The 23,664-nt window shown below is 48.7% G+C and overlaps 4 protein-coding genes across 6 annotated transcripts in view; 3 read left to right on the forward strand and 1 right to left on the reverse strand.

Annotated features, from left to right (window-relative positions):
* The window catches only part of RECQL5 (RecQ like helicase 5), a 30,978-nt gene extending 10,240 nt beyond the window's left edge, over positions 1–20,738 (reverse strand). For both annotated transcript variants that reach the window (XM_017666130.3, XM_017666129.3), the window contains exons 1-8: positions 20,580–20,738; positions 19,974–20,111; positions 19,044–19,165; positions 17,353–17,871; positions 16,779–16,881; positions 16,147–16,258; positions 14,776–14,938; positions 11,119–11,198 (exon numbers count right to left, since the gene is read on the reverse strand). In XM_017666130.3, coding sequence (XP_017521619.3) covers positions 11,119–11,198; positions 14,776–14,938; positions 16,147–16,258; positions 16,779–16,881; positions 17,353–17,871; positions 19,044–19,165; positions 19,974–20,097 — 1,223 coding nt within the window. In that variant the 5' untranslated portion in view covers positions 20,098–20,111; positions 20,580–20,738. The remainder of the gene's footprint in view (positions 1–11,118; positions 11,199–14,775; positions 14,939–16,146; positions 16,259–16,778; positions 16,882–17,352; positions 17,872–19,043; positions 19,166–19,973; positions 20,112–20,579) is intronic.
* On the forward strand, positions 2,069–8,941 carry ERLN (endoregulin). Of its 2 annotated transcripts, none has more exons than XM_017666136.3 (2): positions 2,069–2,215; positions 8,671–8,941. In XM_017666136.3, exon 2 carries the CDS (start codon positions 8,677–8,679, stop codon positions 8,860–8,862), a length of 186 nt encoding a protein of 61 aa, XP_017521625.1. In that variant the 5' UTR covers positions 2,069–2,215; positions 8,671–8,676; the 3' UTR covers positions 8,863–8,941. The 2 variants fall into 2 exon arrangements, with proteins under 2 accessions (XP_017521625.1, XP_073092030.1); XM_073235929.1 differs by lacking the exon at positions 2,069–2,215 and adding an exon at positions 7,694–8,093.
* Positions 2,081–3,047, forward strand: SMIM5 (small integral membrane protein 5). Its single transcript, XM_036997290.2, has 2 exons — positions 2,081–2,215; positions 2,692–3,047. The coding sequence occupies exons 1-2, from the start codon at positions 2,089–2,091 to the stop codon at positions 2,796–2,798; spliced, it is 234 nt and encodes a 77-aa protein (XP_036853185.1). The 5' UTR covers positions 2,081–2,088; the 3' UTR covers positions 2,799–3,047.
* A 101-nt stretch (positions 20,739–20,839) lies between the features above and the next one.
* The window catches only part of SAP30BP (SAP30 binding protein), a 33,768-nt gene continuing 30,943 nt past the window's right edge, over positions 20,840–23,664 (forward strand). The window contains exons 1-2 of the mRNA XM_017666171.3: positions 20,840–21,017; positions 22,264–22,373. Of these exons, the coding sequence (XP_017521660.1) occupies positions 20,912–21,017; positions 22,264–22,373 (216 nt within the window). The 5' untranslated portion in view covers positions 20,840–20,911. The remainder of the gene's footprint in view (positions 21,018–22,263; positions 22,374–23,664) is intronic.

Raw genomic sequence — 23,664 nt, forward strand, 5'->3', positions numbered from 1 at the left:
GTCTCAGTTTTCCCATATATAAAAGGAAGGAGGTGGGGGTGCATGACTTGTGGCATTCCAGGGCCCTACACTTCTCAGTACATTTGAAAACAGCTATCCAGACCTTTGCAGAAATAAGCTGCCTTGGTGGGGGCCCTAAGAGAAGCTAGGGGGACCTAAATCCCGGAACCTCCCACTTTGAACAGGAAACCTGTTAATCTTCCACACAGCCACCATCTGTCTTGCTACCCCCATTGTCACTTAAAAACATAGCTCCTCACTTCCAGCTCACCCCCACCACCTCGCTACACCTCACACACCAGACAATCCTGGGAATGAGGGACACAGTGAGCCTCCCAAGAGGTGTTTGGGGAGGGTTACTGACAGTACAAGGGTACACAACTGCCCCCGAAGGCTGCCTTGACTCTCCTGCACCGACCAGACCCCACCCACAGGGGCCTCGCCGTGCTGGGTTCCTTCCTATGCCAAGAGCTGTGCTGCCTGCTGCCCTGTACTGCCAGATGGTCAACCTCCCGACAGCCTTGAAAGACAGCGCCTCATCTTCATGTAAAATGCGGAAAAGAAACAGATTCCAAGAACTGACTCGACCGATGCACAAAAGCAGGAGAGGGCAGGCGGCATTCAGATTCAGGGTGATTCAAATAACGTCCTAAGAGGCGGACCTGTTCGAGGGAGAGCTGTCACCCTGTGGAGGAGCAGATGCAGAGGGCGCACCCCAGCTGCCGTCAGGTCCTGCGGGACTGTAAGGCAGATGGGGTGGAAGTACCCTAAGTGACCAAGGTGAGAGGAGCGAGGTCAGCAGGAGGCCCCACCTTCCCATGACCAGAGCTACCCCAGGAAGGAGGAGGTGGGTTGCTCCCCACTCAGGCCAGGAGGGGCACAAGTTGCCGAGTGCAGGGTGGAGGGCCTGAACAGATGACCCGCAAGGCGGCTGTAAGGCGGCTATGCCGTCACGGTAGCACCAGGAGTAACCGGCTTCACGGACCTTGGGAGAACCTGCCTGGCTGAAACCAGGCACGAGGCGGCAATAATTAAGAGCCCCAGGTCTGGCACAAGTCCCTGGCCACCTGTTCCCTCCCTTGGATTAGAGCTGCCTTGGTGAGCAGGTTTGGGCTGGGCTGGCACAAGGCTGCTCCCAATCCCTCTCTGAGGCTCCCTTGTGCCCACAGGTGAGGCAGAAGGGGAATGAAACTGATGTAGAACACGCCCCGACTCACAGACTCAACCTGGACCTTCACCATCAGCCTCTCAGACACCCCTGGACAGGAAGAGGCTCTTGGTCGTGGGGCCTGGAAGGCTGAGCTGGCACACACCTAGGGCAAGGGTGGAACAGAGGGGCTCTCCTGGTCAGGCCAGAGGAGTGGGTCCGAGCCAGCAGGGGAAGGGCTGGCTAAACCAGCCCTGGGATGGCCGATCCCATCCGGAGAGAGGAACCCTTGGGAATAAACAGAGGGACATGGCATCGTCTCTTCCTCCTCACAGAGGAATACAGTACGAGTACAGAAACTGGGCTGGTAGGGAGACCCAGACCACCTACCCTAGTCCGTTCTCAAACATGGCTGACCCCGGCCGGAAGGCCCACGAGCCCTCTCTCAGGAGAAGCCCGTCTTCTGCCTCCCTCCCCACTCCACCCCCACCGCCATACGATGAAAAGCTGAATCCTGAAGTCCAGTCTCCCTGTGGGGAACTCAAAGTCCTGCATGACCTAAGCCACGCCAGTCTAAGGCATCCTGGCAAACCTAGGAGTGGTGTCTGAGAAAAAGCAATATGACTGTAAAGTCACCCCACCTTAAGATCAGAAACCTTGGCCAACCTTGGCCAGCTGGCAGACCCCCTCCTGTGTCTGGCTCTGAACAGCTCTGGCAGCAGGGCCTCAGGCTCACCGTCATCACCAGCTCCCTCACCCGGGCAGCACCAGCTAGGTGGGGGCTGAGGGCCACCCCCATGAGCCAGCAGGGGTGCAATGGCTGAAACCTGACAGACTGGTTCTGCAGGCTGCCGGGTGAGAGGGCAGGTTCTCTGCAGCCAGCCCTGTGTGGACTCCAGGGCCTCTTTTTCTCTGGAGCCCCAGCAGGAACCCAGTGCAGCATGGCGGCCTCCGACTTTGTGCAGGAGATACACTCCATAGGTGAGAGGCTGAGGCTCAAGCTGCAGAGGCTGCCCCGGGCTGAGCCTGTGGAGATTGTGGCCTTCTCGGTCATCCTCCTCTTCATAGGTAAGTCGGGACTCTCAGGTTCTCCTCAACACGCCTGGTTCTCCCTGGCGTCCAGGAGAGATGAGACAGCGGTGCTAGCCAGAGGGCTGGTGGAGGTGGCGGCAAGTCCCCCAAACAGACGAGGAGAGGCGGGTGTGCCCCGGGGGAAGCCACGGGGTTTCCCCTGATCCTTTACATGCTTCTCGAGTGACGGGGTGGTGCTGGGACCAGGGCCCATAGGCACTCCAAGCACCCCGGCCCAGGGATGAAGGGAGCCAAGCTCTGAGTGGCAGGAGACAGCAGGGAGGTCAGGGCCCTGGTGGCCGGCATGGGGACAGTCAACGCCTCTTGTCAGACTCCTGGGTGTTCCTGACCACTAGGCCAGACCTTTGGGAAAGGTCCCACCCCCGCCAGAGGGGCTTCTTCAGAAGTGGGGTGGGACCCGTCCTCTTCCCCCACCTCTGAGCTCCGAGCCGCTTCCATCTCCCAACCTCCAGGCGTTGTCCTGCTGCTGCTGCTCATCGCCTGCAGCTACTGCTGTGCTCACTGCCGCCCTGAGCAGAGGGCCAGGAAGGTCCAAGTGCGGCCCAAGAGCCCACAGTGAGAGCCGGAAGGGTGGCCGGGGAGAAGCAGGAGAGGAGACCAGCAGAGCCGTGACCCTACAGCCCTCACCGCCCAAGACAAAGGCCCACTGCCGCACCACGGCCCTGCCCGGGGACCCAGAAACTGATAACTGGAGCTTTATCAAGGAAAAGAAGGGCTGTTAGGGCCACAAAACTGTCACCTGTCAGCGAACACTGGTGCCAGGAGTTGCCAACTGTTTAAAGACTGAGTAAATCACTGGGGAGCCTGACTACCTGCACTTTTTAACAAAACATAGAAGCAGGGTCCCTGTTCCTGGATGGAAAACAGCCCACACCTGTGGGGAGCTGGCCCTTGGGGCTCCCACGCCAAAGAGGAGCAGGGCAATCCAAGGGACTCTGTGCAACAGCTACTAGATCAAGCTCCCCACCAGAGAGGGGGCACACCAGTGTTCTATCCCAGTATTTGCCTGCTTTTTTCCCAGGAAAAGCTTTTTGGTTATGTCTGTGGCACTAGACTTCCAGGGGCGCAGCCAGTGACTGCTCTTTCCAAGCCTCTGCTCTCCTGTGCCCAGGAGTGCTGGACACATACACAGGCAAGAATGCCATGCAGAAGGGGTGCAGTGAAACTCCTATCACACACTAGCTGCTAACAGGCTCCAGCTCCCAGATACCCACACTGAGGTGATGGAGCCTATCCGCCCTGGCAGGTGCTGGGTTCAGAAATGCCACTTAACAGTTTCCACAGCCATTAACTTTAGTCTGCATAGCTCACATTAGCAGGCTCAGGCCACTGGCTTCCCAAACTTCTGGAGTAAGAAAAGAGAGGCCAGGCCTCTAGTATTGTCCATAACCTGCTTTCTGACCCCTTCATCCTTTCCCCATTTGTGTGCCAAACTGTTTGGGTTCAAATCCTCGCCCTTCCACCCAGCTGTGTGATTGCAGGTTAGTGACTGACCTTCTGTTTCCTCCCCTGTGAGACGTGGCTAATCCTATTAACTACTTCCCTGGGTAAGCTTCTGAGGGTAAACTAAGATGACCTAAGGTGAGCACTTGGCACAGTGCTGGGCATACCCTCAGAGATTGGTAATATGAACTGTTATCATTATTTGTCCCTCTAAACAAGGGGCCAACCTAGAGCAACAAGAGCCCCTTTTAAAGACTGATCCTGCTGAAGTGCAACACCACACTGCCTGTTTCCCTTCAGTTTACTTCCTATTCCAGAGAACTTTCCACGTAGAGCTACTACCCCAGGAACGAGGGTAGGGAAGCAGAAGGCTCCTGTTAACTCACCCTCTCCCTCCACTGGTCCCCCAAGAGCCATAGAGAGGTTTGCCTTTTTACATGCTTCAGTCTACTTGGCCTGTGCAGCCCATGCTCTGGCTGCCTAGGACCTGAGTCCTATCTACCCAGAAAATGGGGTGGGAAGGGGATGCCAGCCCCTGTCACTAACCCCTACCCCCACCCCATCTCCAGCTGGCAGGCAGGTGGGAGAGGCTTTCCCTCTGGCCTGTTTTACTTCCTGGTGTCTCTGGACTTGTCTGACAGGTCTGGTTTGGGTTTAAGATGCAGAGAGGAAGTGCTTCCATAAAAACATAAAAGAAAGCCCAAGAATCTGCCTGTACCTTCCACATCCCTACCACCACAAAAGAAGGGCTTCAGAATAATGATGAGGATGAAGAAGGTGATGATAAGGATGGCTAAACTTCACCGAGGGGCTATGCATGCTCAGCCACTGTCCAGAGCATTTGAATTCATGTAATCACAACAACCTCATTGCTGCAGACACCAACTATTATCCCCATTTTCGAGATAAGGAAATTGAGCCTTAGTGACACTAGGTAACTTGCCTAAGGTCAACCAGCTGAAAAGTGTCAGAGCCAGCCTCTGGGCCCAGCCCTCTGGCTCCAGAGCTCCTGCTGGCCACATCGAGAGCCCTCCTGGGTGCAGTGCAGGTCAGGCTCTGATCCTACTACCCTCTGTCAGCCAACCCTGGATCCCAAACACCCAACACTCTAAACACTCTCAAACCACCTCCCTGGGAGCGGGTGGGGCCCACAAGAGCTGGGGTAGGGCCCAACTAGGCCTCCCTCCGAGAACACCACAGGGAACATGGGAGGGGCCAGATGAGAAGCCCTGCCCTTTCAGTTCCCACACCCACGGCAGGCAGGCGGGGTGAGGGGCAGGAAGCCCTCAGTTCAGGAGGTGCTCCAACCCTACAGCAGCCCAACTCCTACGTGACTTTTCCTTAAGCAAGTTTTCATCAGCACCAATAACGCCCTTTCCTGAGGGTGGCTGTGGCTAAGCCTCACTGCTAGAAAAGATCCTGGCTCCCTGGTTCAGCTGCCAAGTGGTGGGGACCACGGGCAGGACCATGGGTATTGACAGGCTAACCGGCAGGTTCGTAGAATTTTCCTCCTCCAGACCAGGTAATTCCTAACTGCTGAGTACAAATAAGATGCTGTCCCTGCCCTCAGAGAGCTTGCTCCTTCCCCTAACTGGCTCACACTGAGCCCTGCTGTCAATGGCTCCCTGCTGCTGTCTGGTCAAGTCCTGGGCAGGCTTCAGTCTCACTCAGCTTAACAAATCAGGTCTGCTCCAGCACACAGCAGCCTGGCACAGTCCTGGCATGGGTATTCTCTGAGGTAGATGGGCATGGAGAGGAGGCAGCAATTCCCCATTGTGGGAAAGAGTAGAGAGAGAAGCAAACAACAAGAGTGACAGAGTAACAGAGTATACCGCAAGACGGGTGGTGGCCGTGGAAGACAAGCCCCAGGGAACATTTGACCAACTGCAGCCATCACACCTCTCCATGCCAGACACCCTGGACCAAGCCACCACCAAGGCCTGCCTGCGGTCACTGCAGCAGCACCCTAGCCAGACTCCGTGCTCATCTCTGCAGCCTCTTCATACCTCCCCTACTGTGGCCTCTGCTCTCCCACACGGTGATCTCTCAGTCCCTCAAAAGAGTCCCACTCTACACTTAAGATCCGAGCATTTTACTGTCTGCCTGCTATGCCTGACCAGAAACTACAGTAAAGCCATCAGAACAAGAAGCACATTATTAAAACTTGGCAGAGCACATAAAACATTTTTCTCCTAAAACTGTTTTCTCAAACATTAACATTTGAAAGCAATCTATAATAAAAATATGCATGACATATTTGCTTCTGGGTAATACAAATTCCAGACCATAAAAAAACAAAGACAAATTAATTTTGTCTTTAAAAAAAGTTTCTTCACTCTCCTTGGGACCTGTTGCCTGCCATGGGACAATGTCCCCTGATCCTCTACACAGCCCTCATGTCTCAGCTTAAAGCTCCATGTCAGGGGTGGGGATGCCCTCAGCCAGGCTATGCCACATACCAGTGACATTCTCCACCTCTTCTCACCATATCATTCCCTTCATGGTGATCATTTCAGCAAAATTTTCCAACTGGGGCCAGCAATTAATTGAAAAAGTCAATTAAAGCAACCTTCATGTACATGACAAATACAATCTCTACCCATCTCATTTTAAATGGAAACATACATGCACGGGCCTCGGCCCATCTTTTTGATGCAGGGCCAAGGTCTTTCCTCTGAGTGTGGGTTTGCTGACTGGAATTCCTATATTGACGACTTGCTAATTTTTGGTTTCTTTAAAGCAGAACAAGAACTTAAAGACATCTGCAAAGAAACCCAAGGGTGAAATCTCTGGATTTTTACAAGATGCTTTCAGTTGTGTTGTCCACATCTATTTTGACAGGACTATGATTTGAGAAATTCCCAAGTGGTCAGATACGTGTCCACAGAAACAACGACTTTCCTCTCTCTGAGGTACAGCACAGAGCCTCACAGCTTAGGCTGAGCAGCTGAGCTGAACAGTGGGAGTCAACCCCCAATGCAGTTACTTCTTAGCTGAACGACCCTGGGGAAGTGACTTCACCACCTGCGTGTTCCCCAGCTGTAAAATTGAGGTTTCGGCTATTATTGTTGCCTCATTTTCTTATGTAAAGTGCAATAATGTAATTAGAATAACCAGTACAACTGCCTCAAACAGGTTTGGGAACCAACAGCTGCCTCTAGATAAGCATCCACCTGGACTGAGGGGAAGCAAAGGGATGTATCAGAGCGGCCTTCTGGCCGGGGGCACTAAGCGCGCCAAGGGCATTAGTCAGGGTGTTTTACAGAGGGAAATGTGAGGCACCAGGTAAGCCAGGGGTCATGTATGCCCATGATCGTTCAGAAGGACTTGAACTTGCTCATCATCTGTCTCCAACCCTGGCTGTACATGAGAATCACCTGACAAGCTTTACAAAGCATGGGGCTCTGACGCGCCCACAGAATGATGTAAGTGATACCAGGCGGGGCCTGGGCACAGTACTTAGAAAAGCTCTCAGAAGGCTCCAACAAGCAGGACTCAAGACCAGTGTGCCACCAGAATGGAAGCTCTGCGTGGGCAGGCCTGCCCCTTTCGTTCACACCTGGACACGCAGTTGTGACCAAGACATGCGTTGCAGTTCCTGGCCACAGCAGGCACTCAAATCCTATCTTTAAAGGGATGAAGGTGGCCTCTAGGTTTCAGGCACAGGGCACAGGCTCCACTCCTGCTTCCCAGCTGCCCTCTCCCAGTAGGTAGGACCAGCCACAGGAAACAGCTGAGGCCGTGCCCACAAGGCAGATGAAGGCTGGAGGGAGAAGCGAGGCTTCCACAGGAACCTGCACCCCAACGGTGGTAAAAACTCTTCCACACAAAACTAGTTCCAGGAGGTGGCAGCCAGAGCTGCAGTTAATCATTCCCCCTGCACCACAGGAAGTCAGCAGTGCGGGCGTTCCTGCGCCAGGGCTTCCTGCACTCTGGCCAGGTCCCCTCAGTCAACAGGTCTTCGACAGAGAGGAGAGGAGGGACCCAGCCTCAGGTGAGGGAACAGGGGGCGGGGGCTGCGTGGGGCAAAGGCCCTGCTTCCTGGCTCTCTCCCCACCTGCCAGGTTTGACTTCTCCCAGTGAGGATGCCTCAACACAGGCACCTTGAGCAGCCACCAAAAGGACATCACAAAAGGGCAGATTGCTGCTGAGGGACACACAAAAGGCAGAAAGGAACAGTGTTGCTAGGCAACAGGCCCTAGCCCGCTTTTGTTGCCGGTGATGACAATGAGGACTGGTCAAGGCCACTTGGCAATGCAAACACGTTTTCCTCCCAACAGCTGCCTTTTTGAGTCAGGGTGCAGCCCTGGTCACCTAGTGGCCTCTGCAGCGCGGGTCCCCAAAGCGTGGGGCCTGAAAAATTACCCTGATCAGCCACTCTAGGACACACGAGTGTTAGCAGCAGAACCCGGTACTGACGCCTTCCTTTTCCGCCGTTACTCCCTCCGACTGGCCCCAAGGTCGCAGCCTGTGGATCTTAGCTGTGCTTCAAAATCAGTTACTCCTGTTTTCAGCCACCTCCAAGGAAGCTTACCAAGGTCTCAACCTGAGTCAGTCTACTCCTCAGCTCCTGCGCTGATCTCTCAGAATGCTTCCCCAGTGTCTGGCAATTGATATAGGAAAACAGAAGGGATCTGTAATGGGCTTTTTAGATTCTGGCTGAGTAGGTCTCAGGGATAGGAGCACAAGCCCTTGCTCACGGCTGGGCTGTTCAGGAAAGGACTGAGAATCGAGAGCAGCCGTGGGGAGAACACAAGAGCCCCTCTCTTGGTGCCTGTCCTCGCGCCCGGTTCCCTAGGGGAGGAAGTCCCTTTGTTGCCTGCTGGCGACACTGAGTCTAAAGAATCACGCAGCTCAGTGTCCGCTAGCTGCGGGCTGAGCCAGCTGCTGAGATTGCTCCAGGGGGCAAAGTTGAGGGATGGGGAGAGCCCCTGGGACAGGGCCTTGGAGAGGCCCCACACTCAGGAACACTGTCCCCTCTTTTCCAGGTTCACATGGACAAACTGATAACAAAGCAGAATGGTATCTGGAATGACAAGCTCTGGCTAAACCCCTGGGACCAGGGGGGCCTGGTAGTGATCATCTTGTTCGTCACCACGGTCCTGTTTCTCATCTTGTTTGCTATTATGTTTGGTTTATTCTCTCCATTCAAGAATGTCAGCCAGTTTGAAGAGTCGTGACCCGACTTTCTGAAAACACCATGTACTTGTTCTTCAAAGCCCATTAAGAGTCTAGAATTATACCTTTTTTCAGTGGTTACTTGCTAAGTGCCTGTCTTCCCCTTGGATGAAGTCCGTAAAAGGGATGGGTCTCTTTCTGCTCATCACTGTATCCTCCATGTCCAGTGGGCCTCACACACTATCAATCAGTATTTTGAATGGACAAATGAGCAAATAAATGAACAAATGGAAAGATGCCGAGCTGCTGGTTCCCCCAGCCCAGAGGTCCCAGGAGATGACAGAACCCAGTTCAATGGAGGCCTAAACATGCAGTCACTCCTCCACCTCAGACAAGGAACGGAGGCCTCTAGGCCAGGTGTTGCTTCAAACCTCATTACTATTCCTTTCAACACTAAAACGTAAAGAGCTCTGTTATGATTAACGAAATGCTTTTCACAGCCATAGCTCAGAGAAAGTAGCTGCATGCAGAGAAGAGAGGAAAACTGCTGTGGGCCCCACCCTGACCTCATTCACACTGACCCGAGCATCTTTTCTGTTGGTCCCAGGGAAGCCCAGGTAGCCCTCTCAGAGTCCCACAGCCCCCATGCAGCCCAGACACTACAACACTGCCTCTGTAGAAATGTGCCCATCTCTGCCAAAGCCACCCCACTGGCTTTGCTGCCAGGCGCCCTCCCTTAGCAAACAGCTGCTTCAACTTCAACCGCAATGCAGGGCTATTCACAGAAAAGGGGCAGTTAACTGGTGGGGAAGGGCCTTTGTCTTATGCTATATACAATTTGTGCAAAAAAGAAACATTCCCTTAACTCAAAGAGCAATTTCAAATCCAGCCACACCAGCAGTGTTTATTCCATCCCAGGGCCTGGAGGTCCTGCAATCTGGAACTCTCACATGGAACAAAGGAGACAGGAAAGGGGAGACAGCCCACAGGGCAGCAGGAACCCTTAGAAGCCTGGGCCTCTGGTATGAGGCAGAGAAATAAAGGTAGAGACCCTAGGAGGACCTGTCCTCTTGCCCAGCAGGCTGCTGCAGCCCAGAGGGATATGGCAGAGCCAATCCTCTGCATGGCCCTATAGAGCCTCAGACTCATCCCAGACAAGAACCCAGCCAGGGTGATTTCCAGCAGAAGGGACTCTGACAATTAGCTGGGACACTGGCCCCATTCAATATGAGCGCTTCGCTCAAGGACCCTAAGAAGGCCTCATTTAGCAACCCCCTGTACTAGTGCCTGAGAAGGGCTCTGCTCACTATAGCTGTGGGCACGGGGGCCGACCACTTCTGCTGGGCGTGGTCTGGCCACACAGGCCAAATGAGAGGTGGCTGCTTGAAGAAGGAAACACCTTCAGTCCAGAAGCCACCAACTCATCGGTGGATGGGTGGAAGTGGAAGGCAAAACACATGGCCCAAACCACTGCATCTCTGGCTTTCAGAGAACCCCAGATATCTGCTAGACACCAGTCCCATGTACTTAATCAGCTCCATGCTTCAGGAACCTAGCCTTGAAAAAAACCAAGATGGAATGTATGCATGCAAATCTGTTACTGAAAAGCAGAGGTCCACAATTAGAGGTTGTCTGCCCACTGTGAGCTTTGTGACCGTGACCTCCCTAGACCACGGTCTGTTCATCTCTAAGTCTGAGGCAATCATTTCTGCCTCAGCTACCTCACAGATCTGACCAAGGAGAGTGTAGCATCAAAAAGCATTTTAGACCAAAGGGTGACACAAATGGGAAATGCTCCCTTCTTGTCCAGAGTCCCCCAGGCGCCCCACACACTCACAGGTGGGGTCATTTTAGAAAAGGTACTTTCTCTCCAAGCACGTTACCTACCCCCAACAGATAAGCTGGTTCACATGCCTCTGTTTGGGTCCAGGATAAGAGTGACCACTACCCAAGTGAAGCCAGTGTCCAGCTCAGTGCCACATGATCACAACACTAATGGTTCAGAACTGGTCACATGACTCAGGACCGACTCACTCATGGGGCCAGCCATTCCAGAGGAGGATGGAGTGAGACGGATGGATGACCATCCACAATCTAAAGGAGTCTTCACAATGCCAGAGTTTCTGGGGCCTTCCACAGATAAGTGGAGGGGTACTGATTTCCATGCTGCCTGACAGGAAGTGCCCCACACTTTGGCAGGCAGTGGTGCCTTGGTGGCCCAAGAGCTGCCCTACCTTCGCTGGTTACTACTCAGTGGGTGCTGGGGGAGGAAAAGATCTCACTAACACTTTGCTCCACATACAAAATACCTCACTCACCCCAGTTCTTCACAGAAGGTCACCAGAGCCTCAAAGGCCAGCACAGCAGCTTTAGCAGATGCTTTGTTCCCTCTCTTTTCCTGGAGACAAGAAATGACCCGTTAGCAAAAGTCTTAGGTAGTTAGAGTATCTTGTAGCCCAAGAGCTAAGAGGGAGAAAATATATCAGGTGACAGTACGAAAGCAGTTTACAAAACAGTGTCCCCAAACCTGACCACGCATCTGAATCACTTGGGCAACTTTAAAGGAATGACCTTGGGGCCCACTCAGACTACTGAATTGAACTTTTTGGAGTTCGATGAAACTTTTTGGAGTTTCTGAATGGAGCTTTCGGGAGTTCATATTTTCAAAAAGCTGCTCAGGTGGTTCCATGCAAAGGGCCCAGCAACTACCATTTGGGGAAGTGATCTAATTTAATAGTAGCGCATATATGCTCAAGTGTGTGCAGTAACATCTGAAAGAACATATATATGTCTCTGTGTGTATGGCCGATATATACCAAAACATTAACACTGATTATTTCTGAGACTTGCCATTATGTGTTATTTGCCTTTTTGCATATGTTTGTCAAATTTTCCTTTCAAAAAAGTAAAATAAAAAAAAACACAAACAATACTTTTGGAAAGTAAAGAAAATATAACAGACACTGATCTGAGACATTATGCACTGACTTTCTACTTCTGGAAGGTGAGTCATGCCCACCTCCCAAACACACACATATACACTTACTTCCTCTAGCCCCATTCTCCTGCTGTGCTTTTATCACAATTTCTTCTTAATCTCCGTATTGTATGACTCTTGTCAACACTGTTCAGAGCTAAACCTTGTGATTACATTTTTAAATTTCCCATGATCACATAGCCTTTCTTGTACAACTTTGTTCCCCTGAAATTTATAGCTGCCTTGTTTTTTCATTTACTTAAGAGTTCAGTGTATCACTAATTCACCCCGAAATGTTCATTTCAAAAGGGGCCAGAGATGGCAGGTTCCACTTTTATTTTTGGAAACTTCCTTCCCGGAGCCTTCTGTCCCCCTGGTTCAACCTGGACCACTGCCCTCTAGGCCTAATGTGCCACTGTCTGAGGCTGCCCTTCTATACCGTCCTAGGACATTCCCTCTGCTGAGGCCAATCTTCCTTTCTCGGTTCACTGCCGCTGCAATGGAGACTTCCTAGAGTAGCTTCTCTAAAGAGGAAGTTTCTCGAAAACTTGTGTCTGAAAATGTCTTTATCCCACTTTCAAACTTTACTGATTGGCTGAGTAGGAAATTCTAGACTGGAAAAGGGTTCTTTAGAATTTGAAGGCAATGTTTCGCTGTTTCTCCCTTCTGGAATTTCAGAGGAGAAAGCACATGCCCTTCTGGCTCCCAGTCCTTCACGCATCACCTCTCTGGGAGCTTTCTAGATATTCTCTTTATCTCAAATATCTCATCTTTGAACTCACAGTGTGAATTCTTGTAATTCATTGTTAGTAAGTTTTAAATAAATACCTTCTACCCCATCATCTTACCAAAATCTTTTCCTTGTCTAATTCAAACTTCAGACAAAAGCAACAAGTCAACCAAGCCCCTTAATTCAGGGCAAACTATCACTCTTGATCCTGGCAAGTCCCCTTTATCCCCTACTTGCATTCACCTTCTCTCCCCCTTCATTCATTATTCAATACTTATTAAGCATCTACTGTGTTCCTAGCACTGGTCTCTAGGCCTTACAGATACACAGCGAGCAAAAGATTCCTGCTTCCATGGAACTTAACATTTCAACAGAGCAGAGTATAAGCAAATCTATAATGTCAAATAGGAATAAACATGATTTTTCTAAAAAAGCAAGATAGAAGACTTGCTGGGCCCTCAGCCTAGGACCCCACGGTGAGTGTGTAATAGGACTTCCTCCTTCCTCGTTCCCAGATATTTAATTTGTTTCCTATTTTTCTGTCCTCATGAACAATTCTGCCACACAGGCCCTCGAGCACATGAGCTTATGCACCGGCACTTTTATTTCAGATGATTTGGTCCCAGAAATAATCATCTGGGTCAAAGGGTACCTATACTTAGAGTTTAATAGATATTGCTAGATGGCTTCTCCCTGAAAGATTGTAACAGTTAATTTTTCTCTTGGCAAAATGTAGGCACTCTTTCTGCACATGCCCCCCAGCAATAGGTGGTAGAGTTCTTTCACATGAGTGCCACATCATTTCACTTTATCTTACATCCACCTGGTCACTCCTGAACTTGAACATCTTTGGAGGCACCATTTGGATGAGTTTTCCTGGGAGCTTTCTTTTCATATCCCTTGCTTTTTCTTATCAGTTGGTGAAAGCTCTCTATTGAGTCTCAACTTTAACCTTTGGTTTGCCTTCTGCATGAAATACGTATGCCTGTTGGCTTTGTTTATGCTACCTTTTGTGACATAATTTTTATTCACAGATTCAGGATTTGTAGAAATTTAAGAGTTCTTTTGCATATTCAAATAGTTTTTTAAAAGAGAGTTTCTGGAATTCTAATTTTCAACACAAAAGTATCTCCAGTCCTAAATTACACACTGGACTAAATTTTCTTGCAAAATATTGTTTATTTTTTACATGTGGGTCCTTAATCTGTCTTTTATATAAGGTGTCAAATGCAGCACATTAATTTTATTCCAGAGGGAGAGCTGTTGTGTCAGGACCACCTACTACATAATCCACTTTTTCCATTAAATCCAACTATCAGCTTCATCAAATATTCGATTCTTACATATTCTGGGACCTATTTCTAATCCTCTCGGCTGTTTCCCTGACATCACTGTGTCATACGGATTTGGTTACAGTGTCATTACCACATACTGGGTTCTGATACTGGGTTAAGCATCTCTTCACAAGTTATATTATATATTCTGGTTCACTATTCTGTGAAATGCATACTTTTTGTTATGCAGCTGTTTACCTCTTATTTATCTATAGCCATTCTTTATATATTCAATTAGTTATGTATCTCATTTTCCATTTGATAATGGTGTCTCTTGCTACATGGAAATTTTTAGTTTGAGTTTAGTCAAATAGATCATGTCTTCCTTGATGGTTTCTGCCTTTAAAAATCCTGACATACCCTTCTCTTCCTCGAGGTCATAAAATACCTCCCCCACTTGTACAGTTTTTAAGTTGTGGACTCACCTGTAATTCATATGTGTAGGTATGGGAGGTAGGGATCTACCTTGACCTTTTTCCAGTACCAAGTATTCAACAGTTAATCCTCCTGTTGATTTATAACGTGACCTATTGTATACCAAGTCCCCTTATATACTTGGGTCTGTCTCTAGGCTGTCTACAAAGAATGTATAACTTTTAAAAATGAAGAAAAAAAAGGTTAAAAACAAAAAAATTTATAATATAGTAAGCTACTTATGCAACAATGCTAATTAAGACAAGGCAGGATTGATCCTGACTACATAAAATAACATGCACATGAAACACTGTACTAAGATAAATATAAAGAAAAACATCTAACCTAGCTTATTGCAAGCTGCCTATGCACCCCCACACCACACCTCCTTGGCTCTACAGTCTAGCCCCAGGAGCACCCCTCCAGGTCACAGAAGCTCCTGCTGGGGGCATAAATAAGCTGCGTGAAATTGAAGAGTGGTGGGTTTGGACAGAAAGGTCTCTTACTGTCCAGAACTTACCTGGAGTTTTGCAACTTCCTTCCTGATCAGGAAGCTGACTTGGTCCCGGTCATTTCTGGAGTAGTAGAGGCGGCACCAGGAGGGCTTCCCATCCCTGCCCGCCCGGCCAGACTCTTGGTAGTACCCAGCCATAGACTTGGCAATATTCCAGTGGGCGACAAACCTGTAGGACCCAAAGGGACACACAGCATGAGATGTGGCAGAACAGTTAAGGGGAGGAATGGTTCTGCACCCCCAGAGCAGGGTACTCCGCAGTGACTGGGGGCAGGGAGGCTGGCAGGTAGGTCCCAGAGTAAGGAGGCTTGGACGCCTGCAGGCCATCAGCAGGCCTCCCCACCCTGGAGCTGTCCAGTTTTGAGGTCACAGCAGTTAAGGGGGTAATTCCAGCACACATGAGAAACCAAAATAAACTGAGTCAGAGACCCAGGCCCCAAAAATACTGGACTTAAAGAAACAAGATTAGGTCGCTTATGAGCCCCACAGCCTTGAATAGTCCTTTATAACCCTTTTGAAGAGAAAAAGGGATGGCATTTATTAAATACCTACTATGAATCAGTTGACATATTTGTCTCATTAATTTTACAGTCACCATCATGTGAGGTAGCCCCATTTTATAGACAATGAACTTGAGAACCAGAGAGGTAAATTTGTACAGCATGACACAGTAAGGGCACAGCAGAGCTAGGATCTGAGCCTAGAGCTGCCCGACTTCAAAGTTGGCCCCTAACAAGACACAGCCTGCCCAGGGTCTAAACTCTGATTCAAGAATCTGTGTTCTCTCAAATGCAAGCACACAGACTAATTCCTCCCTTAACCACCTCACAGCCACTGTGAATCTTGAAAGACCACCTAAGCAGAAGTGGTCCACTGTTGTGTCAATCAGCGTAAAGGGCTTCAGGCTATAGCCCCAAATGTCTCTGGAAGGCCAGGTGTGGCTAGAGGTCAAAGACTTCCCAACAGTCCCCACTGTGGGGCTGGGGGGCTGGGATGTACAGTCTCTTCTAGACTGTCAGTAAGCAGTAACGAGGAATGGCAGGAATAAGGTCTCTGCCTTTCACTGCCCAAGCGGAGCAATTTAAGATAGTTACCAGGGTCCCCTACCCACCACAGGGCCCATCAAATGGGCCGTGTTAATGGATGTGGATGAGCCCGCAGGCCTGCGCGCTGCCCCCGCTCCTGGGGGATGGCAGAACCGTGCCATGCAATCACCTGGGAGCAGTGTGTGGACTTTGTACTAGGGACTCTCTCCTGGGGCCTCCTGCCCCTTTGGCCCTAGAAGGAGCATATGGACCTCATCTTCCGGGCAGAGCACTGGACAGCCCTCCAGAACCAGGCACCCACCGGGAAGATACAGCACGAACCAGAGCTCACCTGACGTTGGCTTTGTCCACTCCCATCCCAAAACTAACAGTTGCAACAATTACACGGACCTTCTCCTCCATCCACTCGTTCTGCACCAGTGTTCTTTCAGAAGCCTTCAGCCCTGTAAAGGAAGGGAGGCTGGGAAAGGGAAACCCCGTTTCCCTTGGGTAAATTTACCTTGGGTTTGATTCTGTGCTGGGCCCTGTGCAAATACCCTGAACCCATCACTTACCAGCTGTATGAACTTGGGCCAGGCAGTTAACCTCATTGAGCCGGAGCTTAAACATAAAGCCCCTAGCCCATGCGTGGCACACAGCACTCAATAAATGTTGGTGCCCAGATTCCAACCCAGGTCATTGGCCTTCAAAGACTGTGCTCTTTCCACACCACCAATATCTGGGCTATAAAAACTAATCACCTGCTGCTGGGTAGGCACAGGATAAGAAAAAGAATTCAGAAGTCACAATTCTCATTTTAGACCCATTTGTGTCTGGACTTCCCTTTGTGGATTTATGTGAATCACTTTAGCTCTGCCCTGGATGTCTGGAAAAAGATGTTGGTTACCCAGGATCCTTAAGACCAAAAGACCCGCTAAGAGGCCCTGAGAGTAAAGAGGACCACACGGCCTGGACACCCCTTACCTGCATGGTAAGCCTTGGCGCTCACCCCCCTGTAACTGAGCTCTATCGCCAGCTGTTCACAAGCCTCTCTGGTCCTGCAGTAGACAATGCCGCAGCCAGACAACTGAATGCGGAGACACAACAAGTAAGCACTGGGAAGGCCAGAGCCATCGGCCATTTCACTGCAGCCTGCTTTAAAAGAAGCTCTGCGCTCTGTCTCCAGTCAGCCTCAGTCTCCTCGGAGGCAGGCTCCCAGCAGGGCTCTGCCATTTTCTAACAGAGCAGGGCCAGTGCGGCTCAAAGCCTCAACCTAACCAACTCTTCAGCCTCCTCTCCTCGCACCTTGGAGAGGGCTGCAAAGGCCTCCCTCAGAGGAGCTAGCTGCTCACCTCCCAAGGGAACCTCAGTAAATGGAACAATGCCAGGAAACCAAAGGGACAACTGTGCACAAACTTAAAGAAGGTTTGGCGAGGCCTGGCAAAGGAAGCTAGAAAAGGCAAAGGTCTCAGAAAGCCGCTATCCGTCTCTGCTTCAGAGAGTACCCCGTACCCCTCGCCCCGGACGCATCCTCGCCCCTCCACCTCAGTGCTCTCACCCCTTTGTCGGCCTTCTGTCCAAGGGCCTTATGGCAGAAGTCGCTCAGGTCCCCAAAGGGATCAGAAAGAAGTTCCTTGAACTGCACATCATAGAAGAGGTTGGCCCTGAAGCAGGGAGTCTTAAAGGTGGCAACTGGCTGCTTTAGGTGCAGGGCAGCGAACACATCCTCCTGGACCTGCAAGGTGGCTGTGGCGGTCAGAGCCACACACGGGGCATGTGCCAGGCGGGAGCGCAGGGTACCCAGACGCAAGTAATCAGGCCGGAAGTCGTGCCCCCACTGGGAAACACAATGAGCTTCATCTACCACCAGGTAGGAGAGCAGGTGGCGGGACACCAGGGAGTTCAAGGTGGGCTGGAAGGAAGCTGAAGCTGCCATTTCTGGTGTGATGTACAGAAGTTTGGTCCGGGGCTTTTCTTGCTCCAGGTCAGAGAGCAGGTCCTTCTTCTCCTGTACTGAGAGCTTCGAGTTCAGGGAACTCACTTGTACCTTCAGGGCCAGCAAGTGGTCCACTTGGTCCTGAGGGCGGAGGGGCAGAGGTCACAGAGGGGAGTACAATTGGCCCACAGGACTCAGGGGTAAATGTCACTGTGGCTCCCTGGAGAAGCTTCCAGGCGTAACATCTTCCTCCCACCCTCCACTGTGTCTTCTCTTGCATATAAGAAGCACAGAAGGTGAAGTGGTTGAGAGGACAGACCTTGGAGCCAGACGGACCTGGATTTATTCCTGGCTCACTTAATTGCCACATGCTGTTTGGCTGGCTCTTAACCTATGAGACTTGGTTTTCTCCCTCTTTCTCTCTCTCCCTACTGCAAAAATAGTATTTACCTAATAGGATTATTTTAAGAATTAAAGGAAATTTTGCGCCTCAAAGGTGAAACTTAATGCACATAAAGCATTCAGCACCGAGCCTGAGACCCAGTGCTATTGTTCACGGTCTTTCTCTTTCTTCATGGTGGTTGGCTCTTAGCCACACAGCCACACTTCCTCTCTCTGATTGTATCAGCCCGTCTGCAGGCCTTAAATACAGTCAGAAGTGCAGAGCAGATGTTAACAACATCCTAACCAGTTTCTCATCTTTCTTTTTTCCTCTCATAGCTGTATCCTTGCCAGAATAAAGCAGGATACCAGGGAGTTACCCCATCAACTTAGCTATCTATCTGCATCTTCTATCCTATAAAAAGTGCACGTGTGCACATTTGAGAGTGAATGTGTGTGTATACAGATACCTTCTCATACTTCTCTAACAACAGTGACAAACGAGGGTGAGAGAGCTCAGGCCCTCAAAACTTGGAAGACTCATCCATACCACGAGAGTGCCAGGCCTTAGTGGAAAACCCCACAACTGTGCAATTCAGAAACCCAATATAGAGAGGGAGATAGGTCAGTCAAAGAAATGAGAGAGAAAAGACTGAAGAAAGGAGAAGTAATATTTCCAGCTATTAAATCTCCCCCTCTGTAAGTTGGTCACAGAGATGGTAGTATAGCATGGAGAATATAGTCAATGATAGATAGTAACTGTACTAGAGGGGGTAAGGATTTAATAATATGGGTAACTGTCAAACCACTGTGTTGTATATTTGAAACCAACCTAAGATTGTATATCAATGATATGTTAATTAAAAACAAAAACAAAAAAAAACCTCCCCCTAAGCTTTCTGGGCTACCATCTTCATTCCCCTAAGCCTCACCTGAATTAAAGCAATGAGTGGAGAGACTACAATGGTGATGCCTTTGGCCATCAGAGCAGGGAGCTGATAGCAGAGGGATTTTCCTGCCCCTGTGGGCATGCACACAAAGACATCCTTGTTACCTGCAAAAATATAAGATGACCTCTCATTGCATCTTGCTTTTATCTTTTTCCTTCATTAAGGCTGTTGAAAATGAAATGAGAATGTAGGAAGCACCTAACAAGAGTGTCTGGCACATGGGAGGGTCTCAATATAATATTAATTCCCTCCCCATCCTTTCTATGACAAGAGCAGAGATCCAGGGATATTTGGGAATGGGCACAAACCATTTCAGGCAATGGCAGTAACAACTACAAGGGTAAAAAGTCTGAGTCTGCTGAGATATGGGTGACTGAACTGAAGAGCCATGAAAGTTGAATACTCCTGGATGAGTGGGCATATCTGTGTGGACTTGGAAGTGACATCACATAGATATCTTTTGTTTATAAATGTTATTAATTATACTGTAATTAATAATATACTGCTGCTCCCCTCTTGACACCTCCATTTGTCAGCATATCTCAAGTTTATAATCTTAATACTCCTTTTTTCCTTATTAGGACCCAGGCCACTCAGTCTTTAACAAAGCGACTGGAAGGTCAGTGATTAGGTTGGGCTATTACTGCTATCCCCACTACTGCTTGCACACAAATGAACAAAACTAGGAATCCATGAACTGTCATGTAGCTCTGGCTATGAAATATAAGAAGCAGAAAAGCTGGGTGATTCTGCCAATAAAACTGCAAATTATGGGTAACAAGTCTACAAGATTTCCAAAACCAATTATGGACCAACGGTGGGAAGATAGGAAGCATCAGAAGGAGGCTGTTTTGTGGCAGTGCTACAGTACAGCCAGCATGAATGTAAATGCAGGTAGTGTGGCAATGTTACCTCTCACCACAGCCATAGTTGCACTCTCCTGTAGAGGCGTCTTAAAAGAGTCAAACCCAAAGACCTTCTTCAACATGCTCCGGACTCGACGTTCAGGGTCAAAAGGAGAAGGGTGAGTGCTCATTTTGGCGACAGACAGTGGCGAAAAGTTAAGGCAAAGGTGAAGATCATGTTTGTGACAACCCTCTGTTCTGCTTTTAAAATAATGCTTATTGTTCTCTGTAAGTATAAACTTGTTTTATACACTCAAGCAATATACTATTTTCAAGTTATATAGCTGCAGGTGAATAGTGCCAAGCAATACACTCCGGGGTAATTAACATCTCCACTTTGATGCTCCGTGAAAATACAAACACTGAACTATCTGAGGCCAAAGTATAGCACGGAGCCAGAAATCAGACCACTGGAAGAAATATAAATGCCTTCGGGATATTTTGGAGAAAATGGAATTGTTGTTCTAAGATCCACTTTCTGCTCCTAGAAGCTTAGCCATCACGCCCATTCTTCCCCCCAGGACCCTGATCCCTTCGTCCCACCTCCCGGAGGAGAGTTCTTCCCTTGCCTCCTTTCCCCAGCCGAAGCCTCCTTCTCTTCACCCTAAGATATCAAAGCCGTCCTTGGTTCGCCCAGGAACGAAGGGCTCTTCCCGGACCGCTGCTGCCTGCCGGCTGGGGAACTACTAGATGACCTCCATACGCCAACCCCAACTCTTGAGAAGACGGGCTGGAAATCCAGTCACGTAAACCCACACAATCCGTCGCGCAGCGATGACGTGTACAAGCCCTGGTACTAGGGGCGGGACCAGGAGCAGAAATTGTCGTCTTGATTGGTTCTCGAACTGGAACGGGCGCGGGGTCTCCTGGGATACGGAAGAAGTAGCCTTTTCGCACGGAAGCCGGGTGTTTGGAGTCACGGAGGAGTGAGGCTGTGGGAGTAAGATGGCGGGGAAGAAGAATGTTTTGTCGTCTCTGGCAGTTTACGCGGAAGATTCAGAGCCCGAATCCGACGGCGACGCAGGAGTCGAAACGGCGGGCAGCACGACTGGTGAGGCCCGAGTAGGGAGAGGGAAGGGGAGAATCAAGTGTCTGCCCGGAATGCTGCTCCCTGGCAGAGCGGGAGGGAAAGAAAGGGCCATTGTGCCCAAGTATAGGACCCCGGACCCCCATCGGGGTCCTCAGTGGGTCAGACTAGAAACGCTCTATCGTAAAAATGGACCGTCTTCTGTTGATTCTATAATTATGCCGAAACTTCCTAAAAGTTTTCTCCGTCTTGGGAAGAGGGATGGATGAAGGGTGGAGAGGATCCGAGGTTCTATTGTACCACTACCTGTTTTCTCCAGGCACGTTGTTTGTTGGGGAGAGCGAAGAGAAAACGTATGTGAAGGGTGATAAAGGTTGCATCTTTAGTTAATAACTTTTAGTTAGGAATGTGCCCTGAACGCATCTTGGAGCTATGAAAAAAAGAAGAAAAGAATACATATATATGGTCTCCACTTCAAGAGAGACCAAATTGTAGATCTGGTGTAGGTCTGGGCGTTTTTGTGAGCTTTTTAAGGCTCCTCCGTGATTCTGTTACTTTGTAAGCTGTTAAAGCCCATCAGTGATTTTGTTGCCCTGCTGCAGGTTGAAACATCACAATGTTAAAAATGGAAACTGATTTCTTTGGCTGCAAGTTACCTAAGGTATCTGGGCCTCGGTTTCCTTATCTGGAAAGTGATGGAGGTTGGATTAGATTAGCTACTCTTGGTTTTGTGTGGTCTCTTCGTGTCAGGAAGTTCTCTCGTGGCCTTCCAGTAATTTGTAGTGTTTTGGGGGTTTTCTTTGTTTGTTTGTTTTGTTTTAAATGTAGAAAAAGATTTTGCTTCTCAAGTAGGTGTGGTTGGGAACCCCTCAATGCCCCAAAGTCCTGTTCCTAGTGGAGGGCACACAGAAATGAGGATAACAGAGTCCTTGTCTTGTATGAGAAGACAAGTTCACTGGTGCTTGTAATACAAGGTGCATATCCAAAAAGGTTTTCAAACAGTGTGCTCTAATGGTTCAGAGAAGGGAAGACTTTGAATGGAATAATAGGTGGGTTGGAAGTATTAGAAAAAGAATTTAGCACTTGGTTTTCCTACCTGTCCTTTTAACGATTCATTCACTAAGTTGTGGCCTTCCCAAAGGCAGAATCTGGGCCCATGGTCACTTACATGAGATTTAGGTTTCCCAAAGCTATGGCCACTCAAATCACTGAAAGGTTTTCTTTCATTTTTGTCCCCCATTCATTCATTCATTCTCCCATTTGTTTTCAGAGGAGAAAGGTGGATTGGTATCTGAAGCTTATGGAGAGGATGACTTCTCTCGCCTTGGGGGTGATGAAGATGGTTATGAAGAAGAGGAGGATGATAATAGCAAACAGTCAGTAAGTAAATCTGCTCCCAAATTCAGAGCTGCCCAAAGCACCATTTCTTTTGTTGAAAACCTTCTGAACTGACCCACAGTGTTCCATTTCATGCCTAACTTTATTTCTTCTCCCCACTTCACTCCTACTTTTTTTGTTTGGTATCAGTTGAGGACTGGGTTGGATATTAGTAGTTCTGTTTGAAAACAGTATTTGTTTTCACCCGGACCATTTTGTATTAACTTTTGCATTGAAGTTTAGGGGAGAGATAGTGGATTATTTTATTTAACCCAAATATTGGTGTCTAATGTTGGTTTTCCCTGCTAAGATAATTTATTCCATTTGTAACAGCACATTCATCCTAGTTGGTGTATCATTTATATCTGCAATCAGTTATATTATTTTTAGTCTTTGTTGGGGCTCATGCAAATCTTTAATTTTATTTAAAAGATGAGGAAGGATAATTATTTTAGTTTTTATTCATGGTTTGATCCTTCTTAACTTCTTCTTGACATTTAACTTGGCGTTTGGTTCTTGAGCACAAATCTTGCCTGAAGTTTGATGTGTGCTGGCAACGAAGAGAAGAGAACTTGTGTTTTAACCAGAAAGACTTTAGTTACACTATCACCTGAGTGTCATGAGCCACAATTTAAAAGTTTGGAGAAAAAACAAGGATTCAAGCTGGTGTTTAGGACAAACACATACAAAGTTGAATCTGGATATAGAATCTGGCTATTTAGCAACAGCTTTAATTGAAACACTCAGTGTTTTTTATTATTTGTTTTAAAATTTGTTGTGCATTCACAGTCGCAGGGGGGCCATCAGGTGAGAATTTGGGGATCAACAGAGGTGAGGCTCAGAACCTCACCCCCCCTGCTTTGAGAGAAATCTTCTGCATCCGTGGATGTCTTGCTGCCCTTGTCTAGCCTGGATTAATACTTAGTCCATAGGCACACACCTGATCATCTGATCATCTATATTTGCCTTCTTACAGCACTAAACTATGTTTTCTACCTTTATCTTGCATCTACCTACCACTTCAGCATTTTATTAAAAATAAAAATAATAATAATAATAGGAGAAATGTGGGATCAACATATAAATCAAGTACAAAAATCAAATGAATATTCATATTTGACCTGATGGTTTATAGGTCATATTGCATGATCAAAACCGAAAGTTTCTGTGATGACTGCCCTTGTACTGTTCACCATGTAAGAATTTATTCACTCTGTAAGAATTCGTTCACCATGTAAGAACTTGTTCGTTATGCTTCAGAAGATTGGAGACTGACGAGAATTAGGCTTGAGAT

Source organism: Manis javanica, chromosome 4 (genome assembly GCF_040802235.1).
Source record: "Manis javanica isolate MJ-LG chromosome 4, MJ_LKY, whole genome shotgun sequence".
NCBI classification, from domain to species: Eukaryota; Metazoa; Chordata; class Mammalia; order Pholidota; family Manidae; genus Manis; species Manis javanica.

Bases quoted from the DNA above. Each gene is read 5' to 3' on its own strand.
- SMIM5 (XM_036997290.2), top strand. From the start codon at position 2,089: ATGGCGGCCTCCGACTTTGTGCAGGAGATACACTCCATAGGTGAGAGG. The intron at 2,216-2,691 runs GTAAGTCGGGAC...CCCAACCTCCAG, and splicing joins GGTCATCCTCCTCTTCATAG to GCGTTGTCCTGCTGCTGCTG.
- ERLN (XM_017666136.3), top strand. From the start codon at position 8,677: ATGGACAAACTGATAACAAAGCAGAATGGTATCTGGAATGACAAGCTC.